The sequence below is a fragment of the Orycteropus afer genome, unplaced genomic scaffold, assembly GCF_000298275.1.
Source record: "Orycteropus afer afer isolate SDZICR_OR568_19922 unplaced genomic scaffold, OryAfe1.0 scaffold00288, whole genome shotgun sequence".
NCBI lineage: Eukaryota > Metazoa > Chordata > Mammalia > Tubulidentata > Orycteropodidae > Orycteropus > Orycteropus afer.
This window is the reverse complement of record NW_006921875.1, coordinates 2,477,413-2,500,319: the sequence shown is the minus strand read 5'-3', so window position 1 is coordinate 2,500,319 and position 22,907 is coordinate 2,477,413. Positions and strand designations below refer to the sequence as shown.

General features: G+C 47.0%; 1 protein-coding gene across 1 annotated transcript in view; it reads right to left on the bottom strand.

Annotated features, from left to right (window-relative positions):
- KAZN (kazrin, periplakin interacting protein) overlaps positions 1-22,907 on the bottom strand; it is a 668,025-nt gene that overhangs the window by 155,795 nt on the left and 489,323 nt on the right. The window contains exon 2 of the mRNA XM_007950754.2: positions 12,857-13,048. Within this exon, the coding sequence (XP_007948945.1) occupies positions 12,857-13,048 (192 nt within the window). The remainder of the gene's footprint in view (positions 1-12,856; positions 13,049-22,907) is intronic.

The following is a 22,907-nucleotide window of genomic DNA, read 5'->3' as shown; positions in this document are numbered from 1 at the left end:
CTCAGGCACTGCCCTCCCCCTGGGGTTCTCGGCTGCCCCCTTTCCCTCAGTCTCAGGTGAAAGGTTCCTTCTCTAGAGAGATGACCTCCTCTGGCTGCCACAGACCAGGAAGCTCTGCATATTCGCTTACATTCATTGCCGTCGTGTCAACTCTGACTCATCACAACCCTACAGGACAGAGTAGAACTGTCCCACAGGATTTCCAAGGCTGTAATCTTTATGGGAGCAGACTGCCACATTTTTCTCCCATGGAGCGGCTGGTGGTTTGAAACACTGACCTTTCAGTTAGCAGCTGAGTAGCTAACCACACTCTCTTACACACACTCCCACTTCAGACCCTTACGGCGTGTACTACTGACTGCTCCTTTTCTCATGTACTAATTTATGACTTGCTTCCCCTAAGCTGCCTGGGCTGGAGGAGGCTGCAGTTTCTTCTGCTCACCATGATATCCTCAGCACCTAGCCCAGCCTGCTGTGTGGCTGGGGGTCAATCGATATTTCTGGAATGAATGACTATCTGTGTCTGGGCACCTGGCAGAGTGCCTGCTACTGTGCATGTGGTTAAACTGAACGGAGAAAAATAGCAACAGCCACTCCTTGCTGAGGACCCACTAATTACCTAACTGCATGAGTGCGGGCAGAGCTCTTGGGGTCCGATGATCCAGGTGCCAGGCTCTGGGAGGCAGCCAGCCTGTCAGCATTCCACACTCCTCTGCCCCCAAATAGCTGACTTCTTTACTTAGATCCTGAGTTTAGCTCTACTTCCCTGAAGTGATATCTAAATAGGAAAAGGACAGGCTATCCCCTTGGGGTCTTGCAAGTCCCATTCAAGGAGGGGTGGGGTGTTATGCCAGAGGTCCACCCACCTGCTCTTCAGTGTCATCCTCTCAGGTTGGCATGAGGAGGGCCAGCAGAACTGCTTAGAATGTACCAAGCAAGAAAAGTGGCTGGTCAGCATTTTCTGGGGTCTGCTGCTTTCATATTAAAATATTCATAAAGAGAAGGAATATCAGTACACAGGCTTCCTATCTACAAACAAGGATTAACATCTGTTCCCAGTGCTTGGCCAGTGTAGAGTGCAGGCAGACTGGTAAGTGAAGTTACGCAAAAGCAAGGTTGCTAAATTGCCAGAAAGACAAGGACTCAGGCTGAGGCCTCTTCTGTGAGCTCCAGGCTCTCGATGTTGTTGTTGGATGCACTCTAGACAGTGACCCTATAAGACAGGGTAGATCTGCCCCATAGGGTTTCCTATGCTGGAATCTTTATGGAAGCAGATTGCCACCTCTTTCTCCCAGAGTGGCTGGTAGGTGTGGGTTAACAGCTGAACACTTTGACCACTGCACCACCAGGGTTCCTCAGGCTCTCACTAGCCCTCATTTATTACTATGTTCCACCAACCCCACCCCTATCTGTCAATATGTCACTGGGGTGGCTTTCCTGTTGCTATGATGCGGAAACTTATGCCACTGTATTTGAAATAACAGCAGTCACCCCTGGTGAGCAGGTTTCAGCAGAGTATATAGACTAAGACTAGGAAGAACAGCCTGGCAATCCACTGAAAATGAGCCAATGAAGCTCCTATGGATCACAGGACAACAGTGCCTAAAACAGTGATGGAAGATGAGCTTCTACTACACAGTGGACATGAATGAGCATACTGCTGATCACCCACCCACATTTCCCTCCTTCCCCCCTTTTCAGATGGCACAGAGCTGGGCAATGTTTATTCTTGTACATGGGGTCGCCCTGAATCAGAGTCAACTGGTTGGCAGCTAACAACTGTGTTATCATTGACATAATAATATCATCCAACATGTCATCTAACACACAGTCCACATTCAAGTTTCTGGAACAATCCCAATAAGAGCTTCCATGGCTTTTTCACCCCCTAAACCAGGACCCAAAACAGCAGCACACATTGCAATTAACTGCTGTGATTCTTGATTCTCCTTTAATCTAGATGGGTCCCCTTGCCATTTATTGGATCTTCCAAGACATTAAAGGTTTTGAAGAGTCAAAGGCAGCTCCCAACATAAGTAATCCACAGGTGATGTGTCCTCCTGCTTCCCATCAGGAGGCCCGCAATGCCAGCCTGTCTGCTGAAGGTGACTGTCTAATTCTTTCCTTCCTTCTTCATTTATTAGCTAGCAGACATTTGTACAGAAGAGCTCACTTGCTCCTCTTTTCCCCCTTCCCCTCCTTTAATGATGCATTATTCTCGCCATTCTTTTGGATGGTCAAACTCTCCCATCTTTACCAGAAGGAGCCCCTTTCGGCCAGTGCCTTTCTGACCCATCAAGCTTTAGATGAGTCCATGCTTTCTGGAATGTAGTATCTTCTAGGCATACCTTATTCAGCTTAGACTGAAGGGGACAGAGAAAGAATGAAAGAAGAGAATGCTGCCTGCCTCTTGGAATTCTACAGGCAGGAAACGAGTCAAAGGAGCTACACCTGTTGTCTTCCAATAAAAGAGAAGAACTACCCCTGGAGCAGCTCAGAGATCAGCAGAACTGCTGGAAGAAGCATGGGGAGCAGAGCAGTCTTGGTCTTAAAGGGTAGGGCCATGGCCTGCCGGGTGTCAAAGGGTCAGATCTTCACCGACTCAGTTCTGGAGTGTGGGGCTGCCATTCAGTTTGGCCAAGAATATGGTGCCAATGCCTAAAGCTGAGGGGGCAGGGCTGTATGCCCAAGGGGCAGCAGAACTGAGCCAGCCAGGGTCCAAGAGGGTGGGTTCACTTCACAACTGGACTAGGAGAATGGGGCTGTCCAAAGACAAAGGAATACAGTTGCCACCTCGGTGGGCAGAGCTGAAGCCCAGGGCTGAAGGGCCTCCAACCAGAATCTAGAGAGTGTGGCCAATACACAGAGCGTGAAGCATGGGGCCACTGCCTAGACAGTCTCAGAGAAAAGATGTTTTTTTTCCCAAGTCTTGAGAGCTAATGCAAATTGTTCTGCTGGGTTTTAGACTTGCTTGGTGCCTGTTATCCCTTATTTCCTTCCAGTTTCTGCCATCTGTAATAGAAATACATATCTTGTGCCTGTTCCACCATTGTATGTTGGAAGCAGATTACTTGTAGTAAAGATTTCACAGATTCACAGATGAAGAGAAATTCTGCCTCAGGATGGACTATGCCTAAAGTCTCACCATATTTGATTAAGATGATTCAGAAGATGAGATTTTGTACTTGAAGTTTGATTTACTTTGTGTCCCACAAAAATGTACTGTAAACTAAACCTCTGCCTGTCACTTTGTCATACTGTGGTGGGCTTGGTCTGTGATGCTGGAAGTGATGCCACCAGCATTTCAAATACCTGTCACCCATGGTGGACCGGTTTCAGTGGAGCTTCCAGACAAAGAAAGACTAGGAAGAAGGGCGTAGCCAGGTCCACTTCTGGAGGACAAAAACTAAAATGACCACTGAAGACCTTATGAATAGCAGGGAAACACTGTCTGATATAGTGCCTAAAGATGGGTTCCTCAGGTTGGAAGGCACTCAAAATACAACTTGGGAAGAGCTGCCTTCTCAAAGTAGAACTCACTGCCATCAAGTTGAATCTGACTCATAGGGACCCCTCCTTGGGTTTCCGAGGCATATCTCTACAGAAGCAGATTGCCCAGTCTTCCTTCCAAGGAGTGGTTGGTGGGTTTGAACCATCATCCTTCTGGTTAGCAGTCAAACGCTTTAGGTACTATGCCACCAGAGATGACCTTAAATAACATGGTTGGAGTAAAGCTTTTGGGACCTCATTTGCTGATGTGGCATGACCCAAAATGAGAAGACTCAGCTGCAAACATCCATTAATAACTAGAATGTAGAATGTATTAAGTAGGAATCTAGGAAAAGTGAAAGATGTCAAAAATGAAATGGAACACATGAAAATAGATAGCCTAGGCATTAGTGAGCTGAAATAGACTGGTGCTGGCCCTTTTGAATGGGACAATCACATGGTCTACTATGTTAGGAATGACAAATTGAAGAGGAATGGTGTCACATTCATTGTCAAAAAGAACATTTCAGGATGGACCTGGAGGACATTATGCTGAGTGAAATAAGTCAATCACAAAAGGCTAAATATTGTAATTAATTCACTATTGTAAAAAGTCAAGGAAAGGTTTATATATGGAAGGAAACTTTCTTTGTTGGTTACCAGGGATGGAAGGAGAGGGGAGAGAACACTGCAAAAAAAAAAAAAAAAGAATGAATAAATAAATAAATGCCTTGGCCCATGTCACTTTAGTTTTGTGTATTTCACTGTACATAAATTATATTTCAATAAAATGTATATATATATTTTAAAAGCTCTATCCAGAAGTACAATGTTGTCAATGATAGAAAAATATCCATATGCTTATAAGGAAGACCAGTTAATGCTACTATTATTCAGATTTACACACCAACCACCAAAGCCAAAGATGAAGAAATTGAAGATTTTACCAGCTTCTGCAAACTGAAATTAACCAAATGTGCAATCAAGATGTATTGATAATTACTGTTGACTGGAATAAGAAAGTTGGAAACAAAGAAGCATCAGTAGTTGAAAAATATAGCCTTGGTAGTAGAAATGATGCTGGAGATCTCATGATAGAATTTTGCAAGACCAATGACTTATTCATTGCAACCACCTTTTTTCAACAATATAAATGGTGAATATACATGTGGATCTCACCAAATGGAATACACAGGAATCAAAACAACACAATCTGTGGAAGGAGATGATGGAGAAGCTCGATATTATCATCCATCAGAACAAGGTCAGAGGCCAACTGTGGAACAGACCTTCAAGTTCAAAGTCAAGAAATTAAAACAAGTCCACCAAAGCCAAATATGACCTTTATTACATCCCACCTGAATTACATCTCAAGAACCGATTTCATGCAGTGAATACCAGTTACTGAAGACCAGATGAGCTGTGGGATGACATTAAAGACATCATTCATGAAGAAAGCAAAAAGTCATTGAAAATACAGGAAAGGAAGAAAAGACCAAAATGGATGCCAGAAAAGACTTTGAAACCTGCTCTTGAACCCAGAGTAGCTAAAGTGAATAGAAGAAATGATGAAGTAAAAGAGCTGAACACATTTCCAAAGACAGCTCCAGAGGGCAAAGTGAAGTATTATAATGAAATGTGCAAAGATCTGAAGTTGGAAAATCAAAGGGGATGAACAAGCTCAGCATTTCTCAAGCTGAAAGAACTGAAGGAAAAATTCAAGCCTCAAGTTGCAATACTGAAGGATTCTATGAGCAAAATTCTGAACAATGTAGGAAGTATCAAAAGAAGATAGAAGGAATACACAGAGTCACTGTACCAAAAAGAACTGGTCGACATTCAAACACCTCAGGAGGTAGCATATGATCAAGAACTCACAGTTTTGAATGAAGAAGTCCTAGCTGCACTGGAAAGAACTGGTAAAAAAAAAAAAAAAAAAAAAAAGGCTCCAGGAACTGACAGAATACTCACTGAGATGTTTCAACAAGTGGATGCAGTGTCGGAGGTGCTCACTGTTTCTACCAAGGAATCTGGAAGAAAGCTACCTGGAAAACTGACTGGAAGAGATTTGTGTCCATTTCCAAAGAAAGGTGATCAAAGAGAATGCAGAAATTATTGAGCAATATTATTAATATCACACGAAAGTAAAATTTTGCTGAAGATAATTAAAAAATGATTGCAGAAGTGCAACCGTTGAAGAAGTGCACTTGAAGTGCAGCTGGAATGCTCCTTGGAAGGGAGAATGGCTAGACTTTGTCCCATTTTGGTCATGCTGTCAGAAGAGACCATTTCCTGGAGAAGGATATCATGCCTGGTAAAGTAGAAGGTCAGGAAAATGGCAAAGTCTGTCACTGAGATGGATTGACATAGTGGCTGCAATGATGGGCTCAGTTATAGCAATGATTGTGAGGATGGTGCATGACTGGGCAGTATTTCATTCTGTTGTACACAGGGTCGCTATGAGTCAGAGTCAACTCCATGACACCTAACAACAACAACAAAAGAGAACTAAGACAGACCTAGAAGATTTATATCAGTGAATCAATATTTTCCAAGTAATCAATCTATGGTGTGAAAAAAATCACACAGGGGTAAAAGATCCATTCAAAGTAAAAATAAGGCCAATGGATTTTAATGTAAGAAAGGACAAAAACTTCACTGGAGAAGGTGTTAGATTCTACACTGCAAGTGACCTTTATGAACTATCATCATTTGGTATGATGTCAAAGAATAGCCACAATTATCCAATAAGGCAAGTACGTACTATACTCTTCCCTTTTCCAACTACATTTTTCTGTGAGATACCAGATTTTCAACCAAAACAACAAATCACCAGATATGAGAATTCAGTTATTTTTTACAAAGCTAGACATACAATTTTGCATAATGTAAAACAAAACCATACTTTTCACTCAAATCTTTTTGTTTGGGAAAACATAATTATTTTTCATTTAAAAAATATTTTATTTATGCTAACATGAAGGAGCTCTGGTGGCGTAGTGGGTGTGGTAGTGGTTATGTGGCAACTTGGCTGGGCAGCTGGATGTAGTATTCCCCATGATGAGACTGGTCATCAACTCCATGGGGAATGTACTGTCAGCAGCTGAGTAGCTACTGCCTTAGGGATGTGGTCTGCTCCTAGTATATAAGGAGAAGCTTTAGGAGCGGTCTGTAGCTTTGGGCACACTTGAATTCTGCATGTAGCCGAGTCATTGTTCAGCAGCCTGCCATGTCATCTGCCGATCTTGGGACTCTGAATGGACTTGAATCAGTGGCCTGCCTTGTGGTTTGGTAATATTGGGACTGTGCCTTTTTACTCCTGGACCTTGGGATTGTCAGCCTCAGCAGCCAGCAGCTGCTTAAGTGAAGAAAGACTCCAGCTTCACTGGGCTGGGAGCAAGAAGCAGAGCTGAAGCCCAGGATCGAGGGGCTTTCACTCAGCCCCTGAAGTCTGGCACTTTGAACTTGGACTTCTAGACTCCTAAACTGTAAGAGAATAAACTCCTGTTTATTAAAGCATCCCATTTGTGGTATTTGCTGTTAGAGCAGCACAAAGTAATGAAAACGGTGGGTAAGGCATTCAGTTGCTAACCAAAAAGTCGGCTGTTCTAAACCACCAGCTGTTTCACAGGAGCACTGAGTTGGGATCAACTTGATGGCAGTGGAAACACGTAGGAAGGAGTCCCTGGGTGGCACAAATGGTTAAGTGCTTGACTAACTGGAAGGCTGATGGTTCAAACCCATCTCAAGGCACCTCAAGAGACAGACCTGGTGATCTGCTTCTGAAAGGTCACGGCTTTGAAAACCCTGTGAAGCAGTTCTCCCCTGCACACGCGGGGTCACCATGAGATGGAACTGACTCAGCAGCACCAATAAACACGTTGTGGTTGTCAGGTGCCATCAAGTCAGCTCTGACTCACAGCAACCCTATGTACAACAGAACGAAACACTGCCTGGTCCTGTGCCAGCCTCACGATCCTTGCCGTACTTGAGCTCATTGTCACAGCCACTGTGTCAATCCATTTTGTTGAGGGTCTTCCCTTTTTTTGCTGATCCTCCACTCTACCAAGTATGACATCTTTCTCCAGAAAATGGTCCCTTCTGACAACATGATCAAAGTAGGTGAGACGAAGTCTGGTCATTCTTGCTTCCAAGGAGCATTCCGGCTGTATTTCCTCCAGGACAGATTTGTTCATTCTTCTGGCAGTCCGTGGGACTTTCAGTATTCTTCACCAACACCACAATTCAAAGACATCAACTCTTCTTCAGTCTTCCTCACTCATGTGCAGCTTTCACATGCATATGAGGCGAATGAAAATACCCAATATTTTCATTCTAACCCAAATGGCTTGGGTTAGGCACACTTTTGTCTTCAAAGTGACATTTTTTCTTCTTAACACTTTAAAGAGGTCTACTGCAGCAGATTTGCCCAGTGCAATAAGACATCTGATTTCTTGACTGCTGCTTCCATTGTTGTTGACTACAGATTCAAGTAAAATGTATTTTAAAATAAATTATTAAAGATTTATAATTTTTCTGATTTAACTTTTAAAATGGCAAGACTGATAGATCTAAGTCACATAAACCAATATTCTCTGGGGTCTTTGATTCTTAATAGTATAAAGGGGTCCTGAGACCAAAAAGTTTGAGAAACATTATCCTAAAAAAAAGAGATTTACATGCATGGATCTTTATTGCAGTACTATATAATGACAATATAGCGTAGTGCCTAAGGCACTTGACTGCTAACCAGAAGGCTGGCGGTTCAAACCCACCAGCCACTCCTCGGAAGGAAGGTTGGGCAATCCTACTTCCGTAGTGATACTGCCTTGGAAACCCAAGGAGGGGTCGCTATGAGTCGGGGCCGACTCTACGGCATATTAACAACAACAACAACAACATATAATGACAAAAAAAAAAATGTGGAAGCAACTTAAATGTCCAATAATAGGGAAATGGCTAAATAAATTATAGTACCTCCATTTGGTAGAACATTATGTAGTCATTAAAAATTATGTTTTCTAAGAGTATTTATTGTTGTGGGGAAATGCTCAACACACTCAACATGCCATTAAATGATAAAAAAAGAGACGAAATAAATTTTCATTATTGTTTTTGCAATGCCTTCATTCTAGAAGAACTCAACAAAACAGGGAGTCTGAGGAAATCAAGGGAAGTTCCCACGGGCTACAAGCTCACCAGGGCTGGTGGCCTAGGACTCTGGGGTTAGCTTACCCAAAAGATAACACTGTTCTGTCTTAAGCAATCATTAAGGTCTTTTGCTCTTAAACTCTCAGACAAGAGACCAAAATCCTAAACTAAACATTCTCACACTCATCTCTGAAGAAACCCTAGAGTCTTCTAAAGCTCTGCTTTCTCCAGACTTGACTCCTTTCATTGCTTCGATGCTGGAACCTAGACCTAATGTTTGGATGTTTTCTGAGTTCCTAATTCTCTCACAAGCTGGAAAATTCAGATTCCATCCAACCCTAAACCAAAGACAGGGAGAAGCGGGAACTGTCTGAATGGAAGTCTTTGGGGGCTTTGCTTTCCCCACAACGGGGACACTGGTTGTTAACAAAAGTGTCACCTAACATCTGCTGCCTTCATTGCTTGAACATTTATTCTCATTCTCCTCATTATGGGCATATAAATCCCTTCTCATGTCCCAGACTCCTCCTGCCCCATCTGTCTACAATGTAGTCACCACGTGCTGTGGCTGGTGAAGAAGCATCTTATGACTTTGCAGAGTCTAGTCAGGATGCTCGAGGGGGCTAAAGGTGCCCACTCATGATCTGCAGGAAACAATGCTACCTCACCTGGGCTCAGGAGGTGTCTCAGACCTGGGCCACCGCTAATGGGAATCAGGTGGCCAACATCTAGCAGGTCCACAGAGGTCTGACATTTGATAATCACTGAGTATTCGCATTCGCTGGTAGTAGCCATTTCACATCTCACGTAATCCTCAAGACAACCCTATGAAGTGCTACTACTATTATCCCCTATTATAAGGAAAAAAAAAAAAAAGATCCCTGGGTGGCACAAATGGTTTGTGCTCCTCCTCTAACCTACAGGCTGCGGTTCAAACCCACCAGCCACTCCTCAGAAGGAAGATTGGGCAATCTACTTTCCTAGAGATACTACCTTGGAAACCCAAGGAGGGGTCACTATGAGTCAGACCTGACTCCACAGCAGTGAGTTTGTTCTTTTTTTTTTCTTTTTTTAACCTCTGTCTATACTACTCTTTCTGTAGGACACATCCTATACTGATAAGGCTGCATTATCATAACATAAAAAAACCAGTATCAAAATAGGATTACATCCATAAGCATAGGGGTTAGGAACTCTAACACACATTTTGGGGTAGGTGCACAATTCAGCCCATAATAGATGGCCTCCTGTCTTTCTCATCCACACCAACTTTATTCCCAGGGACCACACCCAGAGGGAAGGTGAAGTCTGTTGGTGAGTGGACTCTGTTGCCAATCAGCTCTGCAAATTTGGCCAAGTTTCTTAACCTCCCTGAACCTTGTCCAGGTGTCTCCATCTGTGAAAGGGCCATAACACTATTAGAGGGGCTGGGGTGAACACTGCTGGCACATAGTAGGTGCTCAATAACACACTCCTTTAATGAATACTGACCAAAGTTCTTATTGGTGAGCTTATTGTTTCTACAAAGAGTTGGACATCAGATGGATCTCTGGCTCCCTGGGCAAGGCCAAAAAGACCTTGAGTGATGGATAATGAAATCTGAAAGTGCAGAAGTTAGAAAGAAAAGCTTGGTGCAGCTCTGTGCCTTGTGGGTTAAAGGGAAAAGGATGTGCATGATGCTAATGGCCAACTCTCCCTCAGCAAGAACTGTGCTTCCACCTTGAGAGATATTAAAACCCAAACCAAACCAGTCATGGCTGAGTTCACAATGACTCAGGAAGACCCCATGTGTGTAAGAGTAGAATTGTCCAACACAGGGTTTTTCGTGGTTGATTTTTGGAAGTAGATCGCCAGGCCTTTCTTATGAGGTGCCTCTGGATAGACTCAAAACTGCTCCCCACATCACACCTCCAGTCAGAGAAACCTTTCAGTTATCAGTTGAGCATTTTAACTATTTGCACCATCCAGGGATTCCTCTAGACATTACCTCATTTAATTCTCACAACGTCCTGAGAAGTGACCATTGCTGCCCCATCACTCAGATCAGGAAACTGAGGTTTAGAGAGTGCAGGCTGTGTGCCCAAAGCCATGCTGCTGGAAACTGGGGGGTGGGGTAGGAGTCAATGAGCCTCTGCTTAGTCCTCTGCCCCTTCCTCTGGGCCCAGGAACAAGTGAGAGAGGATTTACTCCTTATAGGTCCAAAGGGGTGAATATGGCAAGAATTTGGCCAAGGATACAGAAGACAGGTTTCTCTCTGTGGAATGAACACTGGAAAAGGTGGTTAAGACAGCATTTGGCTACTTCCTGAGGCAGTCCCAATGCTCTGCAGGATCATAAAGCTGAGAGAGACCAAAGGACATGAGCCAGCACAGCCTGGGCTCAGCCAACACTTGCTCACCGGAGACCCTCAAGGCCTGAGTCTCCAGCAAAGGGACCCTCCATTCTGAGAAGTGGTGAGGCTGTTGTGAGGCCCCTGGGAAGCTGCAAATAGAGGGAGGTTCAGATCGACCTGCTTAGACTGCTGGATGGTTGCATAGAGAAAAAAAAAACACACTTGCTTGGCAAAATGACTTCCCAATTGTGTAACATCAGCTGGGCCACAGTGCATACCTCCTGTCCACTAGAGCTTGAAGGGACTACCCAGAACACTGCCTCAGCAGCTCCACTAGACACAAAACCTGCACAGAAGATGGTCAACCTGCTTTTGAGAGTAACATGTGTTGCTGAAAAGGACTCTTCTAAAGAGTGTTATACCACTCAGAACAGGGGTTAACCCTTGACAATGATTTCCCGGGATTGCTGGGTGAGGTTAGTGGACAAACAGCCTGATTTGCCAGAGTATGTGTTTGTACTGCTGCACACATCACACTTCTGGTCAAAGAAACTTGCAATGACTGAGTGATGACTTATCCAGCAAAATCCATTTCCTCTTAACCCACAGTGAAGGTGGGACATGGCCACCAAGCAAGAACTACATTTCCCAACACCCTTATAGCTAGGCCTGGCCACATGACCATGCTCTTGCCAAAGGAAATCTCTGGCCCTCAATTGCATCTCTTTCCCTGGTCTCTGATGGACCAAGAGGAACAGTGGTGAACACCAGCCAGAAATTCTCACCTAAGGATGGTTACAGTAGAGAGCAACTCTTAGATTCTTTAAACCACTCAGTTTTGGGGTCTTTGTTACAGCAGCCTGGTATTAACCTAAGTAATACAACTATCTTGGCTTCAAAAGCAAAGTTTTCAAAGAGTACTCATTGTTATAGTAAATAGTAAGTGAAAAGCAAGCTGTAAAATTTCATTGCCTTGTTTTTTTTTCTGGAGAGTCAAAGAAACTAAGGCGACTCAAGAGAATCCACAAAGATCGTAAAGGTATGTACACAAGTCTACTTCCTCTCCAATGCTTCAGGCCTGATCTCTCAGAGCACTGTGGAGCAGGTTCACAGGTTAGAGGACCTCCAACCATTCTCAAATTACCTTGGAAGACTCCTCCCCTGGCCCAGCAGAGTATGGGCACAAGAGAGCTGCTGGTGTCCCATACCAGCTCCAAGGAAAACTGGTTGAACATGTGGGGCCACTGCTTTCCTCTTTTCCTAAAGGCATTTCTGGCTGCAGACAACACATATGCCACATGGTGGTTACATGTCCATAGTCCATCTTGCCAATAATCCACGTGGGCAACTATACCACAACCTCTTCCAACTCTTCCCCCTTGGGTCCAGAGCTGGACACTGCACTTCTTAAAGGGAAGTTCCTCTGGACCAAGCAATGTAAAGCCTAAGCTCTTCCCAGGAGAGTGCACTATGGTAAAGCAGGGTACAGTTGTGTCTCCAGCAGAATAACCACCACGCTGGCCATGACGGGAGGCACAGATAGGCTCCGAGGAGACTGAGACCAGGGAGATCAGCTGCTGGGTCAGTGACTTGGTTCAGTGAAGATGCAAAGGCCCACCTGTAATTCACACCGTGGAGGGCAGTGCACCGATCCAACATTGAGAGACATGTGATGGTATTGCTCCAGAGGGAGGAATGGCATTTGAACTCAACCCTACAGGATGCAGAATTCCACCCAAAGGGACAAGGCAGCCTCAGGGGGTTGGGAGTCTTGGTGCTTTGTCCACACTAGCTCCCTGCAGAGGCAGGACCCTGGCCTCTTGGCACTTGTGGCTGAGCCTAACCTTAGGTGAAGGAAAGTACCCGTGTTAACGCATCACTCACCCTGCAAAGCTTCTTTGGCTCTGGCTAGCTCCTGTTCCTTCTGAGCCAGCTGGACCCTGAGCTCAGTGGCCGAGAGAACCTCAGAGGACTTGCCACCTTGTGACTCCTCCAGATCCTTCGTCAACATCTCCTTCATCTGCCGGAGAAGGTGTACTTCCTCTTGGAGCCGAGACACTTCTTCCCGCAGCAGCACTGGAGGAAAAGGGCACACCCGTTAGAGGAGAGTGCTGGGCAGCACCAACTGCGTCTGGGGGCTGCTCGGAAGCACTCAGAGCCGCTCCTACAGGTGTGAGGAGAAGAGAATTAAGCCACTGCTTAATTCCAAAGACCCAGTTCTCGGCCCCCACCACAGTCTGCAGAGCATGTCTGGTGAGACGTCTGCCCCCAGTACTCTCTCTAGGGCTGTTGTCACTGCACTGAAAGCATCTACTCCAATGGTTGACAAAGGGCTCGGGGAGGGACTGGAGGAGCAGGAGGCAGCATCGAAACAGAGATCTACTAGAAGTTAGCATTGTAACCATGGGCCAGCAGCAGGCCAAGTTAAGCTTTATACGAATTATACCATTTAATCTTACAAAAACTGTCTGAGGCAGAAACCATAATAAACCCCATTTCTCAGATTAGGAAACTGAAGCTCACGGAGATTAAGTAACTCTTCAAGGTCATGAAATTCATAGTAGCGTAGCTGGGATTTGAACCAAGGCCTGCAGGACTCCAGAGCCTGAGCTCCCAATCTCACACTCAGGAAACTGCCCTTATCAGCACCCTAAAAAAGGCACATGTTTCACACAACACATAATCTTTAAGAGCCCGGCTCAGCTGGCATTCACACCGGATCGTCCTGCAGGAAAACCAGGTGTGACGAGGGGTAACAAGGTGACACCATGCACAGAGGTTTCTAGGGCAAGTAAAACACAACCCTGTTCACACTGAGTCCCCAGGGATAAGGCCACGGAGAACAAGGCATCCCTTGGGCCCTGGGTGCCTAGGAGGTCCCCAGAAGACACACTGTCATCCCACAGTGACAGGTGAGCCCACGGAGGTGCATCCCAAGTCATCTCAGTCCGAACAGACACCCCCACACTCAGTTTGTTCACCTAAGCCACCACAACAGAAGGTGCTAGCCCTGGAAGGTGCTAGAGGCAGGTAGGATGGCCTCAGCAGTTAGGCTCTCTAATTAGGGATGTGGGCAACTGGGGACTGAGTCAGGCTTTAAGCACATCCCTAATACTAACTCTTAAGTGAGCCCATCAGCAGAGTAAACAAACCTGCAGCTGGAAGCTCACCTCATTTAAGAGGCTGATTAAAGAACGTTCTGAAATAGTCACTGAAGCGTGCCGGAGGGCCTGGCCCCTGCCCACTTCACTAAATTCCCTATCACATTCTCTGCCCCATCAACACCCTCCAGCCAGCCACACAGGCCCCTCTCAGCCTCTCCCATAAGTCAAGATCTTTCTGGCTTCAGGGCCAGAAGCCTGCACTGTCCTGTTCTTTCCATGGCCGCCTCCTGGTCCTCACAGTTGCTCAAGCCTCCTCTGTCTCCTTTCACTTTCCTCATTGCCCTATCTGAAGCTATCCTTGTTTACCTATCTTTCCCAAACTACACGCAGGTTCCCCAGGGCAGGCCAGGCCAATCAGTGTGCACCTCTGCATATGATACAAGCTCAGTACACGCTGCACCTGTCCCCTATGTCTGTCCTCCTCCCCGCTTGGACTTCCTCAGTGGCGCTCATCACTTCTTGACAGGCTGTCGATACTCGTTTATTTATTGGCTGTCATTCCGACAAGAACGTCAGGCCCAAGAGGACAGGGCTTTTGTCTGTTTGTTCCCAGCTCTTGATAGGCATCAGTTGAAGGCACAGGTGAAGGTGCCACAAGCCACATGCCACCCACTAGGTGGCCTCACTCCGCCCACTTCCCCTCCACTCCCTCCCTCCTGGGAGGGGACATGGGCAGTCCCAGGCAGATGTGTGAGAACAACGATTGTCCTGTCTGCTGAAGAGGATGCATACCCCATAGGAGCCTGGGGTATAGTCCTCCCATTAAGGTCACAGAAAGGGTGAGGCTATGCATCAACGACCTGGTGTGTCCTTATGACCAAGTCTCTTCCCCTTGTGAAATGGGTCCAATCAGTGTGCATCTACACCCATTAGGTTATAAAGGCTCCCATGAGACACAAGAGGTAGCACTCATCCCATGGTACCTGGAACAGAGGAAGTGCTCACGTACCCAGTGTAGGAAGTGCCAGCACAGCAGGAAGTACTTGATGTACAGTATAACCCAACCAAACCAAACTCACTGCTGTGGAGTTGGATCCGACTCACAGCGACCCCTCCTTGGGTTTCTGAGGCAGTATTTCTATGGAAGTAGATTGCCCAGTCTTCCTTCTGAGGAGTGAGTGGTGGGTTTGAACTGCTAGCCTTCTGGTTAGCAGTCAAATGCCTTAGGCACATGTATAGTATAAACTCAATGCACTGCCATCAAGTAGGATCCGACTCATACTGACGCCTCCTTGGGTTTCCAAGGGGGTATCACTATGGAAGTATGTTGCCCAATCTTCCTTCCAAGGAATGGCTGGTGGGTTTGAACCACCAGCCTTCTGGTTAGCAGTCATATGCCTTAGGCACTATGCCAGCAGAGCTCCCACATACAGTATAGCAAGTGTCAATGTAGCAGCAAGTACTGGATGTACAGTGTAGGAAGTATCCATGTGCACAGTATAGGAAGTGTCAGTGTATACAGGAAGCACTCCATATATAGTATAGGAAGTGTCAATGTAGCAGTAAGTACTGGATGTGCAGTGTTGTTATGTGCCGAAGTGTTCGATGCACAAAGAATGTGTTCAATGCATGTTGTTGTTGTTGTTGTTATGTGCCGTCGAGTCGGCCCCGACTCATAGCGACCCCTCCTTGGGTTTCCGAGGCAGTATCACTACGGAAGTAGGATTGCCCAACCTTCCTTCCGAGGAGTGGCTGGTGGGTTTGAACCGCCAGCCTTCTGGTTAGTTCAATGCATAGCAGCTGCCATTTCTCTAAGTCCCTTACCCTCTATTCCCTCAAATTCTCTGAGGCTCTACAACCCTCTCACTACCCTGCACTCCTCGGGAACCATCTGGCATTGAGGCCCAGTGGGGCAGAGTCAGAAAGAGGGGGTAAGTGGGGGGGGGCACAGGGCTGAGACTAGGAGGAGAGCCGCCCATCCACCACCAAAGGCCTTAGGAAAAGGTGGCATCAACTCTAGTCCCTGTTCCTTTGTCCACCTCCTTCACTCCCACTTTGGGTGGAGTTACCACCTGAATAACGGGAGTCCTTGCAAGGTCCCTCCCAGCTTCCACCTCAATCCCAGAGTCCTTTTTCTGCCCAGAAACCAGAGGGCCCCTCTGAAATGTAAAGCATATTGTCTTTCTCCAGTGCTTAAAACCCTCCCAGTCAGCCAGTTTTACTGGGAATATAATCCAAACGTTTACTCTGGCCCCACCTGCCTCTTTTTAGCCTGGTTTCCTGGGTTCTGTCCCGTTGCCAGACTCACCTCACCTCAGGGCCATAGCAAAACTGTTTCCACAGCCCTGAAGACATTCCGTCCTTTCTTCACAGGTTCCTTCCCCTCTGTCATATCTCAGCCTCACTTGCCACCTCCTTCAGAGACCTGAGATACCCACCCCACCCCACCCCACCCTGTTCAGTTTTGACAGCACTTAGAATCTGGAAAATTACACCTTGATGGATCTGGGGGCCTACTTGTTTACCATCTACGTTTGGCGGATCCTGCTCCCTGAGAGCAGGGGCTGGGCATGTTCATGGCTGCTTCTCCAGTGCTTGGAATAGTGTATGGCACGATCTTCGATGTTTGTTGAGTGACTATATCCATCCATCCATTCAACCAAGTCACAAGTATTTATGGCCACCTGCCCCAGGCACTGAGGGCCTGGTGAATGTCACAGAGAGACCCTGTGCTCAGGTTGGTCCTCATAGACCACACTATGAAGGAGGAGCTAAGGACTGCAGAGCCCCACAAGAAGACGGCTGTCTGCCAGGCACACCTGGCTGCTCTCACACTGACTCAGAGCAGGCTGGCCACAGTCCAAGTCTCTCAGCAAAACTGCAGAGTAGGAGGTTTGCTTTGGGGGCCCCTCCCTGCCCTCATTCCAGGCAGACATTTGCCGGCTGCCTACATTCCAGGCCCTGCACAGGGCCTTGGCCTCAAGAAGCCTCCAGCTGAGCAGAAGCAGCATACCGGAGGAAGCGTGACAGAGAGCTGGGGCTGCATTTGGTTGAAGCACTTGGGACATCTTTAAGACAGCGGCATTTGAGATGGGACTGGGAAGGTGGGGGAGGGGTGGGCAGAGGAAACAGCAGGAGCAAAGGCAAGGGGGCTGGGCAACCATTGAAAGGGCATGAGATGATGAAGAGCAGGAGGAAGGTGGAGAGCTGGACTGGGATAGATAGATTATGCCTTAGCCTTGGGCATCCCTCTTTGACCCCCCATCTCTCACAGTACCCAAGATTCTGGATTTTTTATTCTTACTCTCCTTCCTTAACTCCCACCAAGGTCCGTGTTCCCACTCAACCTTGCAAGAAGGTGTGAATGACCGCTAAGGTACTACTATTTACATTACCACACAGGCAGAAGACAGATTTGTGGATTGGTTTGGTTGTAGGGGAATAACTTCTGGGTGCTCCTCAAACTACTTGAGACAGCCACATGGTTGTTCACTGTGTCTCCGTGGAAGGCCAAGGATTCTGAGAGACCTGGTTTTGAATCCAGCCCTGGTCAGGGCATTGTTGGGACCTTGGGCAATTCATGTCATTTTTCTGGGTCTCAGTCGTCATATATACTGCATGGGATATGTGTAACACCACTCATTTAGTTCTGCACTCATTTGTTTTGCAAAATAAAACAAACAGAAAGTAAAAGCAAAACACTCAAAATAAGCAATAAACAAAACTCCAGATGCACAGTGAAATTTGAATTTCACATAAATAACAAATCATTGTTTAGTATATGTATACCACAAACAGTGCAAGGGACATACGTCTCATACTCTCTTGTTCTGAAATTCAAGTTTAACTGGACCTCCTACATTTTACCTGGCAAGCCTCTTCCGATCCCATAGGAATTCTGGCCAATGAAACAGGACAATAATGAGAAAGGGCTTTGCTCAAGCATTTCAGAGGACGAAGGTTCTGACATACAACAGTATGGCATGGTCCTCTCTAGGCCTTGTGCTTAAAAAGCAAGGTGGGGCTGGTTGCCACATCCCTTCCCTGCCTGAGAAGGCCTGTTTTCCTTATGCGCTCAGCCCTTCTCCTTGGCTACCAGTACAACAAACAACTCACTGCTGTGAAGTCTGATCCGACTCATAGCGACTTCTCCTTGGATTTCCAAGGCAGTATTACCACAAAAGTAGATTGCCCAACCTTCCTTCCGAGGAGTGGCTGGTGGGTTTGAACCACTGGCCTTTTGGTTAGCAGTCAAGTGCCTTAGGCACTAAGCCACCAGTGGCCAAGGCGAATTTTTAATGAACTCACTTTCCTAGCAGGTGTACCTGACACCTAAACCCCACCCCTCCAGTCAAGTCCCAAACAAACTGGATGGAGCCAAGAGGGCGGGACACCAGGTGCAGCAACTGCCAAGAGCCAAGTCTTAGCAAACCAGGCTTGAAAAACAACTCCGAGCAAAGAGAGAGGCTATTTGGAGCTTAGGAACTATACCTACCAAACTGAGTGTCTGCTCCCAGTTTGTCCACAACCTGTACCCTTCCACGGAACAGAGACGTGGGACAACCCTAAGACTGCAGTCACAGAAAGCCTGGGCTCCAAGATGCAGCTACTCAATTTACTAGCTCTGGGCCTGTGCACAAGCACTTCCCTTCTCTGGGCCTCAGCTGCTTTCTCTGTAAAATGGGGGGATGGGAATAAATGAGACATATGTCTAAAGCACTTAAGCAGTGCCTAGCACTGTGACTGTTCTGTGTGTGTGCTATCATAACCACAATTCACCTTCCCCTTCTGACAGACAATGGCCACCTTCTTCAGAAATAATGAAGAAGCTGGAGTGGGCAGACTTGGGTTTCTGCCTCAAGTGGACTGCTACTTTGCTGTGTGACCTTAGGCAAGTCACTGCCCCTCTCTGGGCCTTCATTATATCAGTGCCCTTAGAGGAACCCACTCTATAAGAATCAAGGTGGATGCTTCCAATCTGTGTTTCTCTGCTTGGCAGAAAAAGGGCCCTTGCTCTAGGCTACAAACGTACTGTTTAATGTGGCAATTAAAATTTAAATTAATTAAAGTGAAAAATTCAGTCCCTCAGTTGGAGTTGCCACAATTCAAGTGCACAGGCATGGACAGCACAGGTCTAGACTGTTGCCAGCACTGCCCGAAGTTCAATGGGTTAGGGCTGTCCTAGATGGGGCTTGAAGAGGAGAAAGAGGAAACCATTACTTATGAAGCTCCTGGCAGAGCCCAGGCCCAAAGACCCACTGTTAGGGGAAAAGCCTTTTGCTCAAAGTGGGACAGCTGCTGAGGAAAGATCCCCCGTTTCTAGAGAAGCCATGTTGGCCCTTGCCCAAGCACGCACACACACACACACACACACACACAACACAAAGAACAGGAAGATCAATTGTGTATCCTTCTCGTGACTGGGCAACCACAAAGGCCCTTGGACTTGGACTTCTAGGTGGGGGGTGTGTACTGGTAAGAGGATGTGATGCCAAAAAAGGCTAAGGCCTCAGCGGAGTTCCCTCTGCCATAGAAGCCGGAAGTAAGCATTACCAGGGAGACAGCGTCTCCCGGTGCCAGGGGAAGCTACCTGTTACCAACAGCACTGCCCTCAGGGGCAACCTAACCAGCAGGGAGCCCAGGCCTGGTGGACAAAAACACAGAAGGGCCTAGGTGCCTCTTCCTCAAGGGCAAGAGTGTGGGGTGTACCCACTTAGAAGAAGGGTCCATGCAAGGTGGGGAAGGAAGAATCTGCCCTGCTGTAGCCTATCTCCTTTTATTTGTGAGAGCCGCATGTGCATGACTTTTCTTTTCTTTTCTTTTTTTTTTTTAAGTGATTTCTCAGCTTCCTTTGCAGTTAGGGTTGCCCATGTGACACAGCTCTAGCCAGTGAAGTACAGGAGAGAGTCTCTGAGGAGGTAGTCCTTTAAGGAGAGAGGTCTTTGCCCCTTTTTCTATCTGTGTGGATATTGGACTTGCAGCTGGAGCTGCAGCAGCCACTTTGTAACCAGAAGGCAACATTCATGAGTGCAGAACCATACCAAGCAGGGAGACACGGGTTCTCAACAGAACCACTGTGTGAGTCTCGTGGCTGTATCAAGACCTGGGGCAGCATCAGCTAGGCAGGGCTGCCTGGTCCAGGAGAGCATCGATTTCTCCATGTTTTACCAATTCACCAGATCCAAACCACCATGGCCTACACTAGAGGCTGAGTCTAAGTTCAGACTGTTGCTAAGGGCCAGCGCCTCCAGGAGTCTGTCCTGTGGCCAGCTGAGCTGGGGCATGCAGGAAGAAGGAACTCAGAACGGAAGAATCGACAAGAGTGGAGAAGGGAGCCCAGGCAGCTGCTCCTGGCCCTCGGGAAGAGCCCCCAGTTGATGACAAGTCTTTTTTCCAGGTTTAATTTTTGTGAGTTCATAGGGTCAGGGGCGAGAGAAGAAAAGGACAGAAACTACTTCCCTTGACCACACAGAACCAACCAAGAACTGCCTGAAAGGCTATAGGAACTCAAGAGACTGCTAAGATCCCCCGGCAAGTTGTAGGTTCATAAACCTGGCCTGTCCAAGATGAAGGTCTAATAATAACAATTATTACTATTCATTGTCATCAAGTCATAGCAACCCAATAGGGCAGAGGAGAACTGCCCCATAGGGTTTCCAAGGCTGTGAATCTTTATGGAAGCAGCCTGCCAGATCATTCTCTCACAGAGAGGGTGATGGGTTAGAACCACCAACCTTTCAATTAGTCGAGCACTTAACTGTTATGTCACCCCAGGGCTGTGTGTCACCTTTGTGGCATACAACAGGTGCTCAGAAATGGCAGCACCCACCAGCCCTGGTCTCCGAAAGGGGGCAAGGCCTGGCAAGGGATGGCAGGGTGGTTAAGGCAGAGTGTTTTGTCATCTGGAGGTGGTGTGGGACCCATTTCTTCTCCACTGTGTGTGTGTGTGTGTGTGGCTCAAGTGAATACCCTGGCATTTCCTGGGCCAGAAGGCCCCTGCTGCTGGGGTGCAGAGGTCAGTCCACAAAGCTGCCAAGCTGGGCAGAGGTTAGATAGAGGCTGTCCATCCATGGTAGCCTGCTGGGGGACATGGTGCTCACTGGCCCTGGGGTTGGATTGATTTTTTTTTTTTCTTTTTTGGTATGAAAATGCGTTTTTAGTGGAAAATCTAAAACATGTTACTCTTATACTTAGATTTTTTTTTTCTTGAAGTATTATTTACATACAGTAAAATGCACAGGTTGGAAGAGTACAGCTGGAGTCGGATGAGTTTTGACAAATATGTGCATGGCTGTGTATCAAGTTGTCTACCCATGGCAGGCAGCCAGGGACAGTCACACTCAGTCTGGACTCCCAGAGCTCCCGTCACTCAGCCTGGCCTCTACTCAAAGCCTCCCTAAGCTCTTCTCTTTTCTTTCATCCTCTGGATTTAGAAGCATAGCAGTTAAAGCATTCGGCTGCTAACCCAAAGGTCAGCAGTTCAAACCCACCAGTCACTCCATGGAAGAAAGATTTACAGCCCTGGAAACCCTAAGGGGCATTTCTACTCTCTCCCACAGGGTTATTATGAGTTGGAATCAACTCGATGCAGTTGGTTTGATTTTTTGTTTATTTCTCTGCCTTTTAAGTCACCCCCTGCTGAGTTGGGGCCCATGGGTGGTGGCTATGCTGTTACTGAGGCCTGGAAGACCAGGGAGGCTGATCTTTTCATGAGAATGGTCCTGACGAACATGCAGCCCTTGGTTGGTTCTCTGTAGTCAAGCGAAGCAGTTTCCTTCCTCCTTTTCTTCCTCTCCCACTCCTAACCTTGTGGGCTCACAAAAGCTGCGGACCCCCACTTAGAACCTTCCAGAATATTTCCACTTAGATGACTGTTTTGCTTAATGTTTACACAGGGTCTGCGAGCCTGGTGTTGGCTCCATTTTCAGATAATGAAGCTATAGCTCAGAGATCAGAGGTTAGCTGTCCAAAGGTCAAACAGCTAGGAAGTTGGGATGCCAAGACTCATAGACTCACACCAGGCCTGGCTGACTCCAAATCTTCCTGCTCTCCCTCTGCACTGGCACTACACCTGGCACCGTTATCGCGTGCCTGCCTGCTCAACACCACACGAGGCCTGGGGTGGCTAGTATGTGCAGAACAGAGTCCCTGCCTCGTGAAGTACGCAGGCTGGCTCCATGGCCACATATTTGTCTGGCAGCTGCATAAAGGCTTAGCAGGGAGATTTAGGTGGGGGGCCGGGAGCACCATGTGGAGAGTGGCTGGCTCACTATGACTCCCCACCACTGTGGAAAGCAAGAACAAGCTCATTCCCTGTTGTGGGAGCATGCCCACCACCACCGCCATCCACCAAGGGGAGGCTGCTGAGAACGTGGCTTGCCAGCCTGGCTTTTGCACGTTAGGGAAACTCGGTGTGTCACCGACAGGCTTTGTTCTTCCTCTTCCGGGGAAGCAATACAGTGTAGGTGTTAAGACTACAGAGGCTGAAGCTAGATGGCCAGGTTCAAACCCTAGCTCTGTTCTTCACTCTGGGTGATCTTGGTTAAGTCACTTAACTCCTCTGGGCCTCAACTTCCCCACTTCTAAATTGGGGGTGATGATAACAGGTTGTTTGAGGGTTAAATTAATTAAGGTATGTAAAATACTTACAGCAGAACCTGGAGCACATAGTATGTACTCAAGAACAGGTAGTAGAGTTCCAGCAAGATGGCGGACTAGGCAGAAGGACCGCACAGACCCTCTTCAACAAAGGAAAGGGAAACCAATTAACACAGACACAGAAGATAATCTTGGACCCCTGAGCCTTGAAGGGAAGGATACAAAAGTGGACT